The sequence below is a fragment of the Triturus cristatus genome, chromosome 10, assembly GCF_964204655.1.
Source record: "Triturus cristatus chromosome 10, aTriCri1.1, whole genome shotgun sequence".
In the NCBI taxonomy this organism is placed as follows: domain Eukaryota; kingdom Metazoa; phylum Chordata; class Amphibia; order Caudata; family Salamandridae; genus Triturus; species Triturus cristatus.
In genome coordinates, this window is record NC_140593.1 from 1,196,039,246 (window position 1) to 1,196,061,242 (window position 21,997).

General features: G+C 43.3%; 1 protein-coding gene across 1 annotated transcript in view; it reads right to left on the reverse strand.

Annotated features, from left to right (window-relative positions):
* SUV39H1 (SUV39H1 histone lysine methyltransferase) overlaps positions 1-20,870 on the reverse strand; it is a 94,017-nt gene extending 73,147 nt beyond the window's left edge. Inside the window, exon 1 of the mRNA XM_085629620.1 lies at positions 20,634-20,870. Within this exon, the coding sequence (XP_085485746.1) occupies positions 20,634-20,652 (19 nt within the window). The 5' untranslated portion in view covers positions 20,653-20,870. The remainder of the gene's footprint in view (positions 1-20,633) is intronic.
* Positions 20,871-21,997: the final 1,127 nt, after the last annotated feature.

Consider the following 21,997-nt stretch of genomic DNA (forward strand, 5'->3'; position numbering starts at 1 on the left):
ACCTGATCCTGTGATGTGATTCCACTAAGCTGATCTTTACGGTATGGGGTTCCCCGTTCAAGCCTAGAGACCTTCTATTAGTCTAATAATAATAGTTTACTAGCGACGGGAAGGTGGCTGTAATCCACTGTCATTTTATTAGGATTTCTCCTTTCATTTTCTATGGTATTGCAACTATGCTGATGGTTTTGATCTTAATCATTTGTCTGCTTATGTTAGCCAAAGTACTGCATCTTAGGACACAAGGTTTATAAAATAAACTCTTTAAACTACAGTGTCTCGGTGTACTCTTGTTGTGGACTGATATGAGAATAATAACGAACAGGTATTTCTGATTCCCACCATTCCTGAGAATACACCAAGTCGCTTGTTCTGGGTTGTCTATACATTGGGACCGCCGAGATAAAATCGGATAACAAATGGGACACCAATGCTGGTCGGATAAGGGGTTCCGGGATGAGTTTTTGGTACACCACAATTCACTGAGGTCCTGGTTTCCTGTGCATAAGCAGAATCCCTGCAACAATCTCATATAGCCACAATAAGATTGGGGGGGGGGGGGGGTGGAAGTATGTTGCTGTACACAAAATTGGATATCAAAGGGCCCTTTGGGGATTACTATAGCGGGCTCTACTCCACCCAGGCCTGAGCCTGCATGGTTTGACGATTTGTGAATGTACTACAAAGAACTGAGCTGGATGAACCCTGCGGCTTGGAGAGGTACCCACTGCTGTGTCCCAGATCGCCCGAGCCAAGACCCCGGGCTCCGATTGTCTACCCATCAAGTACTATGCTACATTCCCCACCCAGACCACACAGCGCCTCCCAGACATCTTTAATGAGGCCAGGGAGCATGGTCACTTGCCAGACACGGTAGGCAAGGCTCACTTAGTGGTCCAGCCCAAGCCGGGTAGGATCTCCTGGATGTCGGCTTATATCGTGCCCTATCCTCCTTAATCTAGATTGCAAGGTATTTGGTAAGATCCCGGCTAACCGTCTTACCATTGTACAGTCTTTGGTCTGACTAGACCAATCTGGGTTCATCCCAAGTCGCAGCACATTTTTTAACTTGCATCTCTTGAATAATACCCCACCGGATGCCAACGACCGGGTGGCAGTACCGTTGGACATCGAAAAAGAATTCAACCCCCTAAACTGGGGATACTTATTCTCAGCTCTTACCAACATGGGCAGGGCTCAAAAAAATCCACTTGCATTGTTGAGCAAGATTTAATCAGGGCAATCTTTTTTTTTGGGGGGGGGGGGGGGGGGGGGGAGAGAAGACTACTCAACGTTTCTGGTGAGCTGAAAATCCTCTAACTTCAGCCACAGAATAAAAAGTAGATTAGGGAAGACAAACTGCCTTTTGACCTTGGTCTCTGAAAGTGAAGCAAATGTGACAAGATAAGATTTAAAGGCATCTTTATTGCTCACAAAGTGAAAGTAATAATGATGCCTTTAATTCTTGTTATCTTTTCACATTTGTTGGCTTTGGGAGACAGAGTTCAAAAGTCAGTTTGTGTTCCTACATTTATTTTTCTTTAAGTGGCTGAAGTTAGAGGATTTTGTAAAGTGAACTGTGAGGCAATTAAACTGTGCAAAGCAAGTGAAACGAAAGGCTATAAGATGTCAGGATTTTCTCTACCACAGCACTGAAATAGCTAAGTGAACTGTTAAAACATATTTCCCTAGTTATGAAGAAACATTTTTGTAATTCTGTGGTGGAAAAAAATATTTTATAGGATCAAAACAAAATTAGAATAATTTAGTTGGTGATGTGCAAAATTTTAATATTTTTGCAGAAACCCAATTTCTAAACATTTGTTTATGCCCTATTATCAGCACAACTACATGTTAGTGGGAAAGTTGTGGCCATTTGAATGAAAAAAATGCTATCTGTAAATGACAGTGCACTAATACATCATGCTTTATAAATATACATTTATGAAAAGTGAGTTTTTAAAACATGAACTGGGTATTAATACTGCTGCAGCCCAGATGACAATGCTATTAGTAGTGAACTAAGAGGTAAGCCATACCCTATATATGAGCTGAGTTCTTGTTATACATGGAGCAAACATTTAGTCTAGTAAATATAAAGTGTTTGTACAGCAGAAATAATGAACTTGCATATTTGAATGTGTGCTCTTATGAGGTAATAAAGACAAGCATTGGCATAGTCAATAGGTCTCGCCTTTTGGACCTTATAAGTATTTAATTATGCAGCACAAAATCATTGGTACATCATCAACTGTTGCATGGCTAAACACTTATAAAGTCCCAAAGGCGAGACCTATTAGCTATGCCAATGCTGGTTCTATCTCCTTATTACGATTATCCACATTATGCCCCCCAGCCCTTGGCTCTTTGAAGAGGCTTGTAACATAACATACTATCACAGTATAACATCACAAGGTTATCTGTGTAAGAAACATTTCAATTTGATTAATGAAGAGTGATAATTCAGGGCAGTCAAAAAACATGTGAAGAGAATCCGCAGATGGAAATTTGCATCTTGCACATGACAAACTTGTGGCCCCAGGGGCAATCCCCCATCTGGCTAATTTGGCAGGGGTGTAATAAAGATTAAACATAGCCATATAACTTTGGGTACGGAGAGTACCAGAGACAAAAACCGTCTTGGCTAGCATAAGTGGTACCTTTAAATCTATAGTGGGTACCCCAAATTTAACCGCCCATTTGTTATTAAAATCCGAGAGATCATCTGGTAGTCGGGACAACAAAGTTTGATACAATATACCAATTTTAGCTTGTTTAACCAATTCGAATATCAAAATCTTTTCAAACAATGCTGGATTTTCTAAGAGTTTTTTCTCAAGAAAACTTCTAATTTGAAGATATTTAAAAAAGTGGTTAGATTGTAAATCAAATTTATGTTGTAAAGAAGAGAAAGATGCTAGCATGCCAGAGTCAGCTAAGTCGCCTATATCAGTAAGGCCTTGCAAGGCCCAAATAGCAGTTATTGAATCTTGAAATATCACTGGAGGAAGCCCGGACGCATTCAATGGAGTATGGAAGTTGATTTTATAGTTAGAGAATAGACGACAAATTTTTTGCCAGATCATAAACGGGGCCCATGCTACCTTAAACCTCGTTTTTTTTTTAAGTAACTTGGTTCTAAAATACGTGTTAATATCCCTTGTGTAGCGTTGCCTAATGAAATTGAATAAATTGAAGGAGCCAAAAATGGCGGTAATACCACCTTCTTACCAGATAGTGGAAAGGCGAAATGTTGAATCATCGCCGCCCAATAATAGTAAGTAAGATTTGGAACTGACCAGCCCCCGCGTTCTTGCGGGAGATAAGTCCATTTAGCAGCTCGTCGTGGCTTACGATATGCCCATAAGAACCTCTGACAAATTCTTTGTGCTTTTGTTAGAGTAAGGTTAGAAACTAATAACGGGATAGACCTAAATAGATATAAAAATTTTGGAAGTACCAACATTTTAAGAACATTACAGCGCCCGAATAGGGAGAGATGGAGGTGATTCAGCCGTTCTAGTTTTGTTATGAAGCTGATCGATAATGGGAGAATAGTTTAAATCTGAAATTTGGCCTACATCCGCCGAGATCTGAATGCCTAAATATGTCGCTTGTGAAGCAATAGGAGCAGTTGTTATTGGCATAGCTGACGATTGCAAGATTTGAGTTTTTGTGATATTTAATTTATATCCGGAGATTGAGCCAAATTGAACTGCTAAAATCTCCAATGCAGGAAAAGAAACAGTAATATTATTTGTTAACACTACTATATCGTCAGCATATGCCAGTGTTTTGTACTCAGTTCCATGAACGATAATTGGAGAGATGTTTTGTGCTCGTTCTATCAGGGATAAAAAAGGATCAATATATAAAGCGAAGAGGAGAGGGGAACAAGGGCACCCTTGTCTGGTGCCACGAGTAATAGGAAAATAACTTGATTCCTCTCCTGAAATACGGATTTTAGCGATTGGGGAAATATATAATGTTTGTAAGGCTAGAATAAATTCAGGCGATATCCCTTTCCAACGAAGAACGGCCCAGAGATAGCCCCAGGAGACCCTGTCGAACGCCTTCTCGGCGTCCAACAGGATCACACCCAGGGGAGATTTTGTAGTCTGAGCCCAATCTAAGAGTGCAATAACACGCTTGATATGATCAGTAGTATCTCTACCCTGAATAAAACCATGCTGACGGATGGAAACTAACGGAGAAATAATTTGAACAAGACGAAATGCTAAAACCCTGGAATAAATTTTACTGTCGGTGTTAATTAATGCTATAGGCCGATATGATGCTGGATTTAGTTCATCTTTTCCTTTCTTTTTAAATAATACAATGGTCGATTGTCGCCAGGTCTCAGGAATGACCCCCCTCTGTGCAAGCTGAAAAACTTCAAGCATCTGTTGTTTAAATAAATGTGAAAAAGTTTTATAAAATTCAAGATGTATGAGATCAGGTCCTGCCGCCTTGCCAGAAGACAAAGATTTTATGGCGGCTTCGATTTCTTCCCAACTTATAGGTTCGGCCAAGATTAAATTCTGGTCGGGAACAGTCTTCCGAGTTTCGAGAGATTTTAAAAAATGATCCAGTTGCCTTTGTTGCTGCTGAGAAATATTTGGTTCCTCAGTATATAAGGTTGAATAAAAATCCACAAAAGTGTTTAACACACCATTAGGTGAATCTTGTAGAGTACCAAATCGTTCTTTGACCTTTGTTATATGGCTAGCTATTGCCCTTTGTTGTACTCTTTTTGCCAGGACCTTACCTGATGCTTCACCAAACTCATAGATTGATGTACGAAATTGAAAGTACTTAGTAGCTATATCAGCATATAAAGGATCAAGGAGATTAGCCTTGGCAAGAGCGACCGCTTTCTGACAGGTGGTTAGATCTCCACCGATACGGATACTGGTGCTCAGGTCTAGCTCGGCTTGTTGAAGTGCTAGAACCTTATTTTTAAGATTTTGCTGTTCGGTTTGCCATCGATAGGACGCAATTCTCTTGGTTATCCCGCGCAGGGCAGCTTTAAAAGGTATCCCAGACCAAGCCTACAGATGCTGAATAACTATTGATTGAAAAGAAGTCTGGAATCCAAACTGACATCCGTTCCTGATATAGTTTATCCAACAGTAACTTCCTGTCAAAAGTCCAAGGTCTAATATAATGCGGAGGTCGATTCCAAGGAAAACTAAAAATTATGGAATTATGATCGGATATAGTCCGTGGATCGAGCCATACCTTAATAGATTTCAAAACTTCAACAGAGGCAAAGACATAATCTATACGAACCAATTTTTGATGGGGTATTGAATAAAAAGTAAACCCATTAAGGGCTGGATTACTAGCATGCCATATATCTACTAAACCATGTTCAAGTATTAATATACGAAGTGCTTTATAAACCTGGGGTTTCCTACCGATATAATTGGTTGATTTAGTGATGTCTAGCCCGCTAGGAATATTAATATTGAAATCACCACAGAAGATTAACGGGTGCGACCAATTAGCTAATTCTACGTTTAAATCCATCAAAATCTGTGGATCATCCAAGTTGGAGGCATATATTGAACAGATCGAGAGTACAGAATTATTGATGAGCAATTCAGCGATTAACCATCTACCTGTATTATCTTGTTTAGTTCTCTTAAGTTGGGCAACCCCTGCTTTTGAAATAATAGCAACGCCCCTAATAGTGGAGGTTTGTCTGGTGGTAGCCACTAAATCATAGCCCAAAAACTTAAGGTAGTGCCTGTTGGCCCAAGAAATATGAGTTTCTTGCAAGCAGATCAAATCCACTTGCATAGCCTGCATCAGCTTATAAAAGATCCTACGCTTCTTAGGATCATTTAACCCACAAATATTCCAGGTTGCACAAGTCAAATTACGATTTGCCATTTAAACATAATAAAGAAAAAGAGCATCATATATATATACGTATGTATACCTTGGAAAAAAAATTATATAGAGTATACCAGCAACATATCAAAGAAGAACACATAATTAACATCTTAGACGAAATTAGAATCACCCTGCCATGCATCTTACTTATATCGCCAGTCACCTCAAATATCCACCACAGTACCACCCAGTGACCCTCCCAACCCCCCCAACCCACCTTCCAACCCCCCCTCCCCCCCCCCTACCCCTTAACCAAAAACAGGAGCTCAGGACCAGGGTCCTTGTGATGGTTGAGTAAGCGTCACACCACGCTCCGCTGGGCCTACAACAATATACTTATTATAGGAGAGTCGGTCCTATCAAAATCATGTTAAAGTAATACAGAGAAAAATAGATCTGTTAGCATCCTTGTAACACATTGACTTAATAAAGGAGAAAAGAAATGCAGCAACATTTTTTTTTTATGTTATATAAATCAATACCCATAAAATAAATGATAATCCCCATTCTAAACAATGATTTTTTATATATATATTTTTTTTTTTTACCACTTTTTCCGCTCCTTTTTCCCTACATTGTGTCCAGATAGTCCCTTGCCGTTATTTCAGAAAGAAAAAATTTTGTTTCTGACTTATGTATTATTTTCAATTTTGCTGGGAAAAGCAAAAACGCTTGGGCACCTTTCGCTTGAAAAAGAAGGATCTGCTGACGGAGATGCCAACGGCGTTCCACTGTCTCTGCTGCAAGATCAGGCCGAGCAAAAAACTGGCAGCCCTTGGCAGATCTTTTTTTATTAGGTCGAGCTAGATCAAATACACATTCACGAGCAAGAAAAGTGTTAAAGCAAACCAGAATAGCACGTGGATAGGAACTGTTGGTATTGGTAGAGGATGTTTTCTTTTTGAAAGCGGAAAGCGATGTGCTCTCTGAATTTCTTGGTTCCATTTCCATTGGGTAACCTCTGGAAATGCTTCGGTGAAAAGCTCAACTATGAATTGCCGGACATCACCTCCTTCAATATCCTCCTCAACTCCCAAGATGCGGAGGTTATTCCTTCTTGAGCGATTCTCAAGGTCCGATAATTTCCATATTATATCTTTTCGCTGTTCCTTAACCTCGGTGACCAAGTCTCTTTGGACAGCTGCAGCATCTTCAAGTGCTGAGATCCTCTCTTCAGCTTCAGTAACTCGTGTTAATCTCCGCTGTTGATTTTATTACACGTCGAAGGGAATTTTGCAATTTACGACAGACTGATTGAGTGCGTAAATTCTCTTGCTTTGTTGCTTCTCTATGTTGGATAATTGTATGATATATTGTTGACAGAGAAACCTCCTCCGGCACGTCAGATGAAGCCCCAACATTGGAATTTAATGATGTCTGAAGGTCAATTTGGGATTGATCTCCTAGAGGTTTAATACCAGGGGCCTTACGGACTGTATCAGTAGCCAGGGCTTCTGTAGTCACACTAGGTCGCCAGTCACCAGCTTCGCTGTCATAATCTGACCATTCTAAATCGGGATCACCCTCCTCCTCGTCAGACAACGAGTGATCTGATACAGAATAGAATTTCAGTTGAATCACTAATCGCACCTGTAATATGGCAATCTGCCGAGGCTCCCGAGCCGATAGTATCTTGATGAACTGTGGAAACCACATCATCCATAATGCACTGAGATGATGCAGAGCCAGATGCAAACACCAGGGGAGCCGAGAGGAGCGGGTCTGTCAACAAAGAGGGGTGCACCGTAGATTGGGATATGTTGAGTGTATCAGGGATAGCCACTGAAGAAACCAAGTGGGGAGAGTCGGTCGCAGCATGAAGAGGACGAGCATGGATATCCGTCAAGGAGGAATTTTGCGCTGCGAGAGACAAAATAGCGGAGGTAGAAGCTACTGTTGCCGGTACCAATATAGCGGACGAAGCAGTGGAAACAGATGTGACAGTTTTTTCCCTAGCTCCCAGTTTGGCAAAGATATCAGATAAAGTCTGGACCTTGCCCGGTATCGAGGATGAGGCTGAGGCTACTGTCGTGACAGCTGATGACCCCTGAGCAGGAATTTTATCCGACATTGGAGCTCTGCCCCTCCGAGTGGTCCGTGTGATGTTGGCTTCAGCGTCTGGCGGGTGATTACGAGTAGGATTACGAGACTTCGCCGGCTTGGGAACTGTCTTCGAAGCTTTTGGTGGCATTACCGATAGAGCAAAAAAGTCCGAAAAAAATCTGGAAGGAAGCCGGGAATCCACAGAGAAGGTAGGCTTTCTGTTAGACGTCGTATAAAATACGTTGGAATTCAAACACTGAGCAACCCGCCACCACCGTCTTGATGAGAGGGCAGGTCTTAGGATATCCAGGCAGAATGCTAGTGCCATACGTAATACGATTGCTTTAGCCTTTAACCTTTTAGAGAAAAACGATTTCAGTATTCAAAAACATGAAGCAGCAGCTAGTGCCAGTTAGATATGCGGATTAAAATCCCCAAGACTTGGAGAGAATAGCAAACTCTCCTCTCCTCTCAGCTGTGTGAAATGTCCAAATCCAAACCAAACAGCAAACCAGCACCGGGTTTAACAATGCATCAAATGTGTAGCCATACAACGATACAATGTTACAGAACCCTTTTCCGCAGCTCAATCGGCTCAATCGGCACCATTAAAGATTTTTCGAAACACACCTCGAGTTCAGAGAAGAAAGCGAGAAAACTCTCCGTTGTCCATTCAATCAATTCTTCGCTTACTTACGTTTTTGAAGTCCGATTGCCTGAAAGGGAAACAGGTCCGAAATTTCGCCCTGAATGACGGCGTCTCAGAAAACAGAGTCCACTCCGGGTGTACACTCGCACCTGAAGCGCTGAAACGCTGAATCCGAGCCGTCAGCCTCCCTCCAAATTCTCCGGCAAAGCACCATGCAAAGTACTAACGGCTGCTGCTTCTGGCTTGCTGCAGTAGAGATCTCTCTCGACGTCTGATATCTGATATTAGCCGTGAGATAGTAGCTTAGAAAACAAGGCTCCGGTCAGCGATCTTTCAAATTCACCGGCGCCCTTGCCTCGGTCGTCATCTCGCCTTATTTGGATTCTTTTTAAATTACGATTGTTGTATTTTTCCACCGTCCTTCTGGTGAAAGTGAACCTCCTCAGCATTTCCCCGGCATTTCCCCAGCAGCTCTTCGAACACAGCCAACTGCCAGAAGGGATAGGACCGTTAGGGTATCAGCGTGGTCCAGCGGAGTGAAAAACGCTACCTCACTCGGCCAGTGTCACGGCCGCCATCTTGCTCCCTCAATATGCTATCGATACTACCAGATCAAGATATCTTCATTCCTTTTTGTTTATTGCAATGGCAATGTTTAGACTCTGTATTACTTCTATTTGGATAAACCCTCAACCTCCTACTTTTTTTCATTGGCAGGCCAGGATGTTGGCTTGGTTTAGACTAGAAACTGCTGTACGTAAGTTTCAGGGAAGGAGAAGACGTTTAATTGCTGCTAAAAACTGGGCCCCATTTCAGGATTGGTTAGCAAACTAATAAGTTGTTTTCTATTATCAACTGGCATGTATTTCCTTTTCCTATGCTGTTTATTTTTTCTATTGTATATATTTTTGTATTTGTTTTAATGAAGCTCAAATCGCCAATCTCTTCCACCACTGCAAAAATGAAAAATAAAAAAAAAATAAAAAAGTATATCACAAGGGGTGAGTTATGAACTCTGATAAAAATTCTCTGTTATGTTTGTGCCCAAAGTATATCAGATTTTTTTCCCTCCGAGACTCTTTTAAAAGGAATAAAGAGTTTATACTACTCATGTCGAATATCACAAATAGGCTAGAAATATTTGTGTGGTTTTGAACGCAATGGTAAAAAGTTCCACTTTACAAACAAACGCAGACTTCGCCACGCCCACCCGCGGTCCCACAAAAGTGAAACACACAATATCTGTGTGAAAATATTGCAAAAAAAACTTCAATAGGAAGTGGAAAACGTGGCGCTTCTAAATAAACTGGCTAATGATTTGCTAATGGCACAAAGTTTTCAATCAAGAGACTGAACGGTAGCACGACGGTTCAAAGCAATATAAAAATGGTTTCAACCCAGAATTGAAATAGTGACTCAGTCGTGGCAACAGGTGTCCACGTTTAACTTGCGTTGTAGTCACTTAATCGTAGCAATATTTCCAGTAGGTGCTTGATAACATGAACGGTACCGTGTATGACCGTCTGGGTGTATACATTTCATTCAACTGCAAAGATGTGATACAAACGTTGCTGTGGGCTAGTGGTATGGAGAGTTGTTAAGTAAGGACAAGTTGGTTACTGGTAAACGTGACTTAAGGGGCTTTTTTTAACAAACTGAGGGTAAAAGTTCCCTTTAGGTCAAGTATATTTTGGAGTGGGGCAAAATGTAAAACCAGACTTTTCAGCATACAGCTTGAACAGCTAGTTCGGAGTAGTTTCAACTCAGACTTGGTCTGAATGAGAGCAGAAGTTGTCAAGCACAGTACAAGCAGGGATTGTTTATTCAAGTGAGGATTTCAGCAAAAGAGAAAGTGTTGCGATCCCGTGGTAATCAAAGACAGAAAGAGAAATAAGAAAACCATTAGAGTAATGTAACCCATGCAAGTTGCATGTATGGAGCAATTAGGTCCCCTCAGACTGACTGGCCGATACCAATTTGTACAGTTGGTAAGCATTGAGGAGCAGAGTAAATACGTGGTCGTGCACGAAAGAGACTGCAGAGTTTGAGACCAATAAGTTATTACAAAGTGCCAGCGCTTGACCAAAAAAAAGTCACCAGTGGAGCAGTAAAATTAGGTAGGGTTAACAGCAGGCTCAATAATGATTAAACAGCAAATTTAAAGAACAGAGCCATTGGCCGCGCGGCCGTGAAAGCGACACGGCCGTGAAAGTGATCGCGGCAAGAAGCAGCAGCTGTTTTCAAGCACACCCGTGCTTGTGGCACCTTCCGCCTTGCGGGAGCGAGCAACAGCCAATTAGCATGCGCGCCGCTGCTTGCTCCCGCAAGGTGGATGTCACCACAGAGTATGTGCTTCCAAAAACATCAGAACGACGGCTAAAGGTCCTCCTATGCAGCGCATGCGCGATGCGTAGGCGAGACCTAAAAAAGGAGGCTCCATAAAACAAAATATTTGCCGAGGATCACACAATTTGAGGTCACTTCATGGGTCAAGTACATTACAGTTAGGTGGAATAGATTATTCAAGTTACTAGACCTGCAGGTCTAGTAACATTTTTATGATTTTTCGAGCCCTGATGGGGTTTGGCCCGTGATTCTTAGGCTAGGTGCAGACGTTCTATGCCGATCCTAGGGTGCATGTTAAACCGGGGCAGGTGATCTCTAGAAAGTTAATCATCCACAGGTGCATGAGACATGGTTGCCCTCAAGCTCCTCTCATCTTTGCCTGTGCTATGGAACCTCTGGCCGGTCGCCCCTGCCAGCAATCAGTAGACTGGGGTATACACGAATATGACTTGCAACACAGAATTTCGTTATACGCCGACGATGCACTGCTTTACCTAAGCAATGTGGAATTGTCCCTCATGGACCTTATGCAGATCCTGTAGGATCTTGTCCACCCTCAGATTTACGAGTAAACTGGTTAAAATCCTCTGTGTTCCCTTTGAAGCACATACGATCACCAACCGTCTGGAACATCCGGAGTCACGCCTGCGGTGGTGCAAGGACACCTTCAAATACCTGTACATACAGATATACCACTCTGATCGAGACCACAGGGAGGGAAATCTAGACAGAGCAATTGGATCCATACGCCTCTTAGTATTACTTTGCGGCTCTACCCATCGTGATCCCTAGAGGCCTCTTCTGCAACTTGCATGGACTGCTGCTGGAGTTAAGCTCTGTCCGCACTGCAGCACCCACTCATGGAGTGGGATAGGGTGCCCAACTTTGAGCTGCATTATGCCACAGCACAAATACAGTGGCCTATATCCTGGCTGAGCACCCCAGCATGCCTAACTTCTTGATTATTCGCACGGTCCTGCAAGGAACAGCCATTTACACCCAACTATCTGATTTTACCATCTGGCCTATAATGGTAGCCGCACCTGCTGGCGTACAGATCTGCACCCCAAAGACCCCGTCCTACCGTACTCTCCCTCGATCCCCATCTGGGACTTACTGTTATTTCAGCAGACACCTAGGCATGTAGACTCACATCTGTGGACCGAAGTTACAATTACACAAGCAGGGAGATCTCCATAACGAGGGAGTGCCTATGCAATTCTCAGCATGGTTGGGACATATGGATTGCATGCTGATCAATTCCTATCATATACTCTACAACAGGTAGCCCATGAGACGTGGGGTGCCGAGGAGAGCAAACCACCAACGTCCCAGGCTCGGTCCATACTGTTGACGTCTGACTCCACAACCCATGCCATCACATTTTTTGTATTGCGCTCTTAATACCATCTCCCCCGAACATGACGCAATGTCTCGTGCCAGGTGGGACGCAGTGCTCCAACATCCTCTTACTGCTGCAGCATGGGCTCACGCCCTTCAGTTGAACAAGGAGGTCTCCCGTAACCCCAGGTTTCGTTTCACCGAGTTTAACTACATGCACCACACTTATCTATTGCCAGACCGCATTCAACGCTTGTTCCTAACACAATCCCCTGAATGTCCCCATTGCGAACAGAACGCAGATTTCATGCATATGATATGGACCTGTGCACTGTTATCACAGACGCAGGCAGAAGTAACATCAACTGTGGCGGAACTGCCCACACACCCGCTCACCCCCTCCTCTGAATCCTGCCTACTGGGTCTACAGCCCCATGTAAAGGGGAACAGACACGTGCATCACTTCATCGACCTAGTCATCGTTCTGTTTAACAGAACATAGCCATGGCTTGGAAATCCCCGGCTCTCCCGGAGATTCAGGTATTGTGGACATGGACCAATGCAGAGGCACTCCTCGTACGGGGGGGGGGGGGGGGGGGGGGGACATTCTTGGTTGAAATTGAAGCCAAGACTGATGAACGTCCACCATGAACACCGCTCAGTTATTCCCCAGGCGCTCCGTTATTCCCCAGGAACCCAATTGGCACTTCATTTCATCACTCCTGGCGTAGCTGGTGACCACAGAATCCACCCACCTGTTTCCACGACTGCGACACTCGCTTAGGACTGATTGCAGGGCAGTTCTCCGCTACAACTGAGAGAGAGCAGACCCTTGGGTCTCACATTACAAGCTTTATGGACTGTAGAGCTCTCATACTGTTGTAATGTTACCCCTTTTTCCCTCCTCTCCATATGACAGTGAGCCATTTATACAACGGGTCGATCTGCATGTACAATTTGATTGCTAATTACCAGCTGTGTATCTTGTTGATCCTATGTATGTGCAAATACCACATAGAGCTACACCAATTGTCGTTGGCTGCATTTTGTGGTTTAACAAAAAAATAAAATAATAAAGTCCCCACACTACTGAAGAAACTATCGGCAGACCCCAGCGAACTCAACTACAGACCGACCTCCCGGCTCCAGTTCCCGGCCAAAGAATTAGAAAAGGCCATCAACCAACAACTCTCCTCTCATCTGAGCAGAACCTCCTACTCCACTCCTCCCAAACTGGATTCCGCAGCAACCACAGTACCAAGACAGCCCTCATTGCGGCCACCAATGAAATACAAGCCCTACTTGACCAAAGAGACTGCGCCTCAACCTCCTAGACCTCTCGGCAGCTTTCGATATGGTCACACACCACACACTCATCAATCACAAGGCTGTACAACATAGGCATACAAAGAGTCGGTCTCAAGTGGACCTCCTCTTTCCTCACTGGAAGAACGCAAAACGTCCACCTCCACAAAGGAAATCATCTGTGGAGTACCCAAAGGATCCTCGCTTAGCCCCACCCTCAAACACTTATGACACCTCTGGCCAGCATTGTCAAAACACACTCACATATCCTATGCCGAAGACACAAGCCATCCTCTCCCTCGCCGAAAGACACAACCAAGACCAGATTCCACAACTGCATGACAGACAACTGCCGGAAGCTCAACACTGACAAGACAGAGGTGCCGATTTTCAGAAACAAAAGCTCCCCAATGCGACGCATCCTGGTGACCCTCAGAACTCTAACCTACTCCTACCCACACAGACCATGCTCGGAACCTAGGCATCAATCTGGACAACAAGCTAACCATGACAATTCGAGTCAACGCCGTCTGCTCCTCCTTCACCCTCTGCATGTTTCGTAGGATATTCAAATGCCTAACCAAAACTTCATGATGCATCATCAACAGGTCTAAAAAAAATTTTAAAAAAAGCTCATAAGTGTTACTAGACCTGCAGGTCTAGTAACTTGAATAATCTACTTGACTTAACCGTAATGTACTTGACCCGTAAACAAGCCTCAAATGGTGCGATCCTAGGCAAATATATTATATATGGCGTTGCCTTATTCTTCATCATCACATATGAGAGCACCTTCAATGTGAAAGTTCTGCATTTCCGCTGTACAAATTGTTTTTTTTCTTTTAATTAAAATAGACTAAACGTTTGGTCCTTGTATAATCCGAATCAATCCCACATATATGACCCCTGACTTGACCCCTTAGTTAACCCCTTAGTTCACTAATAGCATTATCGGGGCAGGAACATTTCTCAGTACAGGTTTAAAAAAACTCACTTTTAATCAATATATTACTAAATCATGATGTGGTAGTGCACGGTCATTTACAGACAGCACATTTTCCATTGAAATGGCAACCAATTTTTCTGCTAACATGCAATTTTACTGATAAAACTATATAGCGTGTGAACAGTTTTAAAACCTAATCCAGAATCCTGAAAAAGCTCTTAGTTGTGGTTAAGCCCCTGTCTTACATACAAGAACTGCTATAGTCTCTTGAAATGGAGGACAATGATGATCTTGTTATGGTAGATACAATTTTATGTAAAGTGATTATACAGGTTTAGCATTTCTTTACTAAGAATAGTGCCCAACTGTTTGTAGTGATAGCATGTTTCTCCATAGTCGTTTGTTAGTATTCATGCTTTATCTATGTGTCCCTTTACATTCTGTGCCTTGCAACAGCGTCTTGTGTGTTGAAATTTGTGTTAATGATCGATTCAAGCCAACGCATCGCATGCCTGCTCCATGGCATCCAACAACTGTTGAGCAAGTTGCAGTTTGGATTCCCTGGAGGCTGGACCTGGGGACGAGGGCTCCTGCATTTGTGACAATATACGTCCACTTGTGTATCAATGCCTTGTGGCATTTAATTTACACTCCAACATATTGGGAAACTAGTGACGAACCAGCAGGAGCCCATTGTCTAATTTGAGCCATATTACCTGGAGCGTCGTCTACTTTGGTTCACTTCATAAGGGGCATTACTCCAGAGGACCACGCGCCACCCGGCTCCTGGATATACAATGTGGAACGCAGGGGGCTTTCAGTCAATTGGAGCCGTGGTGAGTTTTCAATGCATTTGGTTCTTCTTGACATTTCCTGGCCATGACGCTTCAGTACGTATTCCCTGGAACGCAGTGCATATGCATCTATTTCTCCTTCCTACGCGTGCCGAACATATTCAGACATGCCATGCCACTTCACCTCTACGTAGCAGCCATCTTGGATTTGGCTGCATTTCTGTAATCAGCTACACACCACTAGTTTCAGAACCCTTGCAACTTTCACAAGCTGTGGATTGACGTTGGCTAAAATGCATTTACACTTAAGAGCTTGTTTTACAGCTTTAGCCATATCCACCGGGATTTCGAAAGGAAAGTAACCTTTCCAGTGTTTTGTTTTTTTAATATAAGAGTTGCACCCAAAAACAAACTGGCCCCTGATGGCAAAGTCCCAAGTAGATCCAAAGTTGCACTTTGCAGCAAGAATTCCAAGTGCAGAAACGTACTCCTCAATAGACTCCTGAGTTGGTTATCTTTTTCTGACGCTAGTTCAGTAAATTTGTTTTTTTAACCTTGTAATAGGCTCCATATATTGAGCATGTTTCAGAAGTTGATGGATATCATTTTGGCTGACATACCAGGTACACAAGCTTACCAGGGTGACATTTTAATATTTTCAGATACAGTTACAGATCATAAGCTGCAAAAAGTGTTGTAGGTATTCAGGGAAGTATGCATCACCATTAAACCTAAAAAGTGACATCTACTTAAACAGGAGTTAGACTATTTAGGTCATCATATCTCTGATAGTGGTAAACATCCTAAATTTTCTTTGGTACAGGATGTAACTCCTCCCAATGGTCAGGACACCTTGAAATCCTTCCTTGGTCTGAGTGAATATTATTCAAGGACATGATCTAACTACCACTTAGAAAATTGTTGCAAAAAAAAAAAAAATTGCCAATTTGTCCAGGATGGTGCAGCTGAACAAGATTTTGCCAGTCAAGATTGTGATCGTGAAAGCACAAGCTTTATCTGGTTTTAAACCGGACTGCAAATGCATGCTAACTGTTGATGCAAGTCAGATTGAGAAATGGGCTTTTCACAATTGTATGATAACAGGGAACACACTGTGATCTTAGTCTCCTGCTCGTTGAAAACATCAGAATCACATTACAGCACAATTGAGAGGGAGGCGCTGGCTTTTATTTGGGGCATGAGTTTTAATATTTTCACAGACCTTAAGCCCCTAGTTCACTTACTCGACCCGATTAGCTCAGGAAAACCTTCAGCAAGATTAGTCAGACTCCTCTCACAATTACAGGAGTACAATTTCAAAATGGACTACATCCCTGGGGGCAAAAACATGAAGGCAGATTTTTTTTAAATCTAGAATGCCCCTTCAGAACGTTAACTCTATTGAAGATTGTGAAGAGGTTGAGTCGGTGGTGGCTACTTTGGAAGATATGTTAAGCTCCTCTGATCTGGTCTTCCGCGAAGAATGGCTGCCTGCTGTGAAAGATGATAACGTATTATCCCTGGTGATAGAATTTGTCAACAATAGTTAGCTAACATAAAGGTAAATAGCTTCTCTACTCAGACCTTCCTAGTATATAGCAAGTGAACTCAATTGTTGGTGGAATTCTCTTGAGTGACAACGTCACAGTTCCCCGAGCTGCAGTAAGACGCAAACTCTTTCAAGCTGCTCACCAGGGTCATCTAGGAGCGGGAGTTACATGCAAAAACTTAAAGCAATATTTTTGGTGCCCTTCAGATTCCCAAGTGGCTAACTGGATCTCTATTTGCTACTGGTTTACTTACAGATAAACACTGGCTTTCCCACATAACTGTTACACACGGTTCCCTTTCCTGAGGAACTCTGGTCAAAAGTCGCATTAGACTGCAGGGCCATTTGATTTACTACCCACAGAAAAGATATGTTTTACTAGTGTTTTGATTTTGTTCCAGCTGCCAGTACTTCATTTGTTATAACATTTCCAAACAAGATTTTTTTTAAATGAAGGACCACCTAAAGACCAACACCTCACTTCCGGAATTCAGAATACCCTCAAGAGCTGGCTATTGGAATAAGACTCCAGGACCTGCAAGCACCTTGATACCCTATTGAGTGATTAACCACACTTTATAGATCGAGATGGATGTGTTCAACCCACAATGGGACATACTTTGTCTCTTCTAAGATGAAGGAATTTGTTCAAAACAATCACATCAGACATTTAAGTGGCATTGTACTTGCTAACCTCGAATAGTCTGGTGGAAAGAATTAACAGATTCCTGAAAGAGGTGATACAATCTGCATTACCTAGCAGGGTTCCTGTTGCAGATTTTTTTAGAATTATTGGCTTTAGTCCAATGACCTACTGGGGTCAAAAAATGAGAATACATTTTTTCTGGCCCTGTTCAAATTACCAGTTTCAAGAGGTTCAGTTTGCTGAATGGCAGAGGTTGGTGGCGTAAGACTGCTCGTCAGTTTTACTCCTGAACAAGCATGTAACATTTGTGAGCACAAAGGTCAGAACAGTGAGGACTGGTATGGCTTGGAAGCCAATAACCGTTTCTTGGATATGTCTCAACCTGCTTCTTTAGCTCATAATTCTGACTCGAGTACAGACTTGGATCTCACCTGGCCTACTTCAACAGGTATTTCAAGTGAAAGCCTTGCATCAATCTGAGTCGGTTAGAGATCTTGCGTTGTCTCCAAGCCTGCGAAGTACAAGGATTTTATATACACTAAAATTCTTCTGTTTATTATAAAGGTGAAGATGTAGTGATAGCATGTTTCTCCACAGTCCTTTGTTAGTGTTCATGATGTGTGCCCCTTTACATTCTGTCCCTCGCAAAAGCGTCTAGTGTGTCATTTACATTTGTAAAAGTTACCTATTAATTCAAGCTCACACATTCCTTCTCCATGGCATCCAACCACAGCTGAGCCAGTTGCAGTTTGGATTCCCTGGAGGCTGGACCTGCGGGGTGTGGGCTCCTGCATTTATGATAATAAACTTCCCCTTTGTGTGTATCGGATGCCATAGTGGTGTTTCATTTACACACCACAATTGAAGTTTAGGTTTGATTTTGCATTAAACACTTAAGTAGCGAAATAATGTAGTACTCATACATGTACGAGTGCCCTGACCAATGATTTCGCCTATTCATGAAAAGCTCAAATTAGATCCAGACAGGTTTTTATTATCCATACCTATACTTCTAGACGATGTGCTCCTGGGAGGGTATTTCAATTTCTTTTCAAATATCTACAATAGACTTTAAGCTATTTGCTCATTTTTAAAGATGATATATAAGGAACGAAATCTATTCCTGTCATACTTTCACAGCTTTGCGTTAACATGTAAATGTGTTATGGTTATTAAGGAAGATCAATGGAATCATGCCTCAGGAAAGGACCAAATCATGCAGATAGTCCGACTAAATTACACAGCAAGAGAAGGTAAGTTATACAGCACATTTCTTATTTTGTCATGTCGCCATCACACAAGTCAACTCTGTATGGGGAAATACAGCAAACAAGAGGCGAGCTACCTCCGCGACAAAAGGCCTAATGCACTGCAACGTGTAGTATCGTTTTATGAAACGTTTGAGCAACAAACAACTTTTTGTGAAGATCTGCAAGCTATGCAGACGGATAGTTTATGATGCAAATTCATAATCGTGCAGAAAGCGTGGCATTGCATAACTTCAATGGCGCTGGAATTAAGCTGCCCAATTACTCGAATTAATACACAAGTCTGAGAGCTCGGGAGACCACCATAATCAGGTGCCGTAAAGTGCGAGAAAGGCGAATCAAATAATAATAATAATAGTAATAATAATAATCAGGTAGTACTAAAAGCAGAGTTACTAGAAAAGATTAAAGTAAGCAAGCAATGGAAATGTGAAGAGACCGTGAAGGGCCTTTCAATTAAAATCACCAGGCTGGCCTTCCGATTGACACTTGGATCAATGTGGTGAGTTTAAACTAAAAAAAATACTGAAGGAGGAACAGCGTGCTGCAGGAACGGAAACCCTGGGGAACGCAAACACGAAACCACGTAAGCCACAAGTGATTTGGATATGACTGCGCCGTCATCTGATCATAAGATACTTAGGACAGGTTAACATCTTAGGTTATTGTTGCTATGGAAGCAGGAGCTCAACGTGATGTCACTGCTAGTATGACGCAAGATTTTACCGCAATTCACGAAAGCCACATGCATGTGTCTGCTTTAAAGCCCTCGTCAGGGTTACACTGCAGATGGCCCGAGGAGACAAGACAACTAGAGGCTGACCGCGCTCAACCCTTCACACGGGGTCCATCGAACGGAGGTAAATGTGTTGAGCAAGGGAGCTCCACGCGAGCCTGGAGGCTACTTGGCTGCTACAGGGAAGGGAGGCAGTTTAAACTCCAGGATCGCCAGTAGCAGTAACGATGGCCGGTCACTGCTCGAGATAATACACACAGCTGCCTCTCTCGTCGAAGAGCGTTTTTTAAAAAGCCCGGTAAGGGTCATACCAAGGAGATATAAAGCTGGTCCCTTCATTCTTCATATCCTGATAAAGTGACATTTTGAAAAAATGAACGGCAAAAGCGGAAAACAGATTGGCTACGGTACTGTAGCCCCGAGAACCGCGTGCGAGAAGCCTAGCCGTCCGGAAATCGCCGAGGTTGTAAATAACCCGAGGGGGTTAGGATACCCCACGCAATGAGGGGCATGCTAACCCACCAGAAGCAGCGTTAGTGCTTTCCCGCCACCCCTCCGTCTCAGAGATGCCCAATTCAGCGCAACCACCACGGGCTGCCTACATTTATATACGCGAGCGCGTGGCGACTTCCATCCCAGCCTTTGAAAAATCACACGGGGTTCCAACCGCCGGCACAACCACCAATCGGAGTGCCGGTCTAACGCGCGTGTAGATATATATACACACACACGCACCTACTGCTTTTCCAACGCGCTCGTTAGCCTATCATGCACAGAAGAACCAGCGCGAGGTTCGAACTTTCCCCCGGCCAATCAGCACTAATGAAAAGGGAGACTCGCGCCGTTCACTTGAACGCGTAACCAAAGCTGTGGCTGAACAGCTGCCACCGGGAATGCCACCCTCCAGCTTCCAATAGAGCGTGGTTCGGGTCGGACTCTACGATCGTCGAGTAGGGAAGCGATGCTCTAGCTTCAACTGCCTCACAACAACGGCCCGAGTTTGGACCGTTCCAGAAACAGCTTGTTGCGACTGTCCAACTGACCACACACTGTGCCGCATATATTATTTTACTTAGTGACAGTTGAGCTCCCCATGCTGCTCCACTTACCTTTTAAATTTTCCGCCATCTTCCAACAGGCGCCAAATTAAGAAAAAACTTTTTCAGTTTTCCTGTACAAGCCTGCGCGGATAGCCTCTCTCCCAAGCTAGCGCGCGGGCGAGGAGAAGAACGATCCCGGGATTGGAGCAGAATTGGCTGCAAGACGTCAACCTCGACCAATGGAACAGACGGCTCGGCTAGGGAGGTGGGAGACAGCAAATGTAGATTCCTGGAACTCTCGTAGAGGAGGTGACAAATTAGAATGGCTGGGCAAGGGTGATCTGGGATTGGTTAAGTAAAAGATGACGGACACACGAGTGGCCAATGGAGGAAGGTCATTAGGGACGTTTCTGGAGCCGACCAGGGGAGAGGCGGGGCTTTGAATTGAAAGGCGGCAGTTTAATCCGTCGTGGGAGCCCGTGATAAGCATAGAAGAAAGACTAACCGTAGTGCACCCTGACTAGACACGGAGGGAACGACAAACGCCTCCCTGACCGACAGCCGAAGTCTGAGGCAAATTCATCGTGTCAAGGTCACATCGCCGTTCCGATTACAGGCTCTTTTTGCATAATTCCTGGGCGATAAACGTTTCGTTGACATGTCTATTATGGTGACTAGTCTTGAAATATAGCTTTCAAGTTACGCAGCACAAGCTGCCTGAAATATCAGGCCGGTCAAAGTGGCGCTTGACATCGCTTTGTTGACAGCCACAGAGGCACAGGGTCAGGGAACAAGTCCCCTTTATATTTAACTAACAATAGGAAGGTTAAACGGTTAGGTTACTGTAACCTTTTTGCATTTATAATCCTTTCCTACATAAACGTCAGGGGTAGCAAAAAAAACGATTGTTGAACATTCTGTGCATTTATTGTTCTTTTTGCATTTTTCACCCCGAGTGGAATTGGTATGCCAAAACGTGCGGGTATGCCCAGACGTGGGTCTCCAGCCCTCCGTGCCACTGGAGTCCTTTCCTCCTACATACACATCAATATTTATTTGTTTATGCAATTTTATATAGCGCGGACATGGCCCCAAGGTATCAGAGCGCTTTACAACAAGCAGGATACATTGGTTACAGTTCTAATAATCAAACTTGGGCGTTTACATCAGTAGATGTGTGCAGGAGTTACCACAAGAGACAGTTAACATCAGTTGGGCAGAGGACATACACAGTTAAGGCGTCGATTTAGATAGGGAGGTCATATAACAAAGTAGTTCAGATCACACTGGAGAGAGTACATCTGTCTGGTCGAGGCTGATTAACTAAAAAGTCTGTCAGATAGGAGCAGATTGAGGTCCTGTTTTGAAGGTGACTAGGCAGGTGGTTAGGCGGAGGGAGGGAGGCAGAGAGTTTCAGATTCTAGTGGTATTAC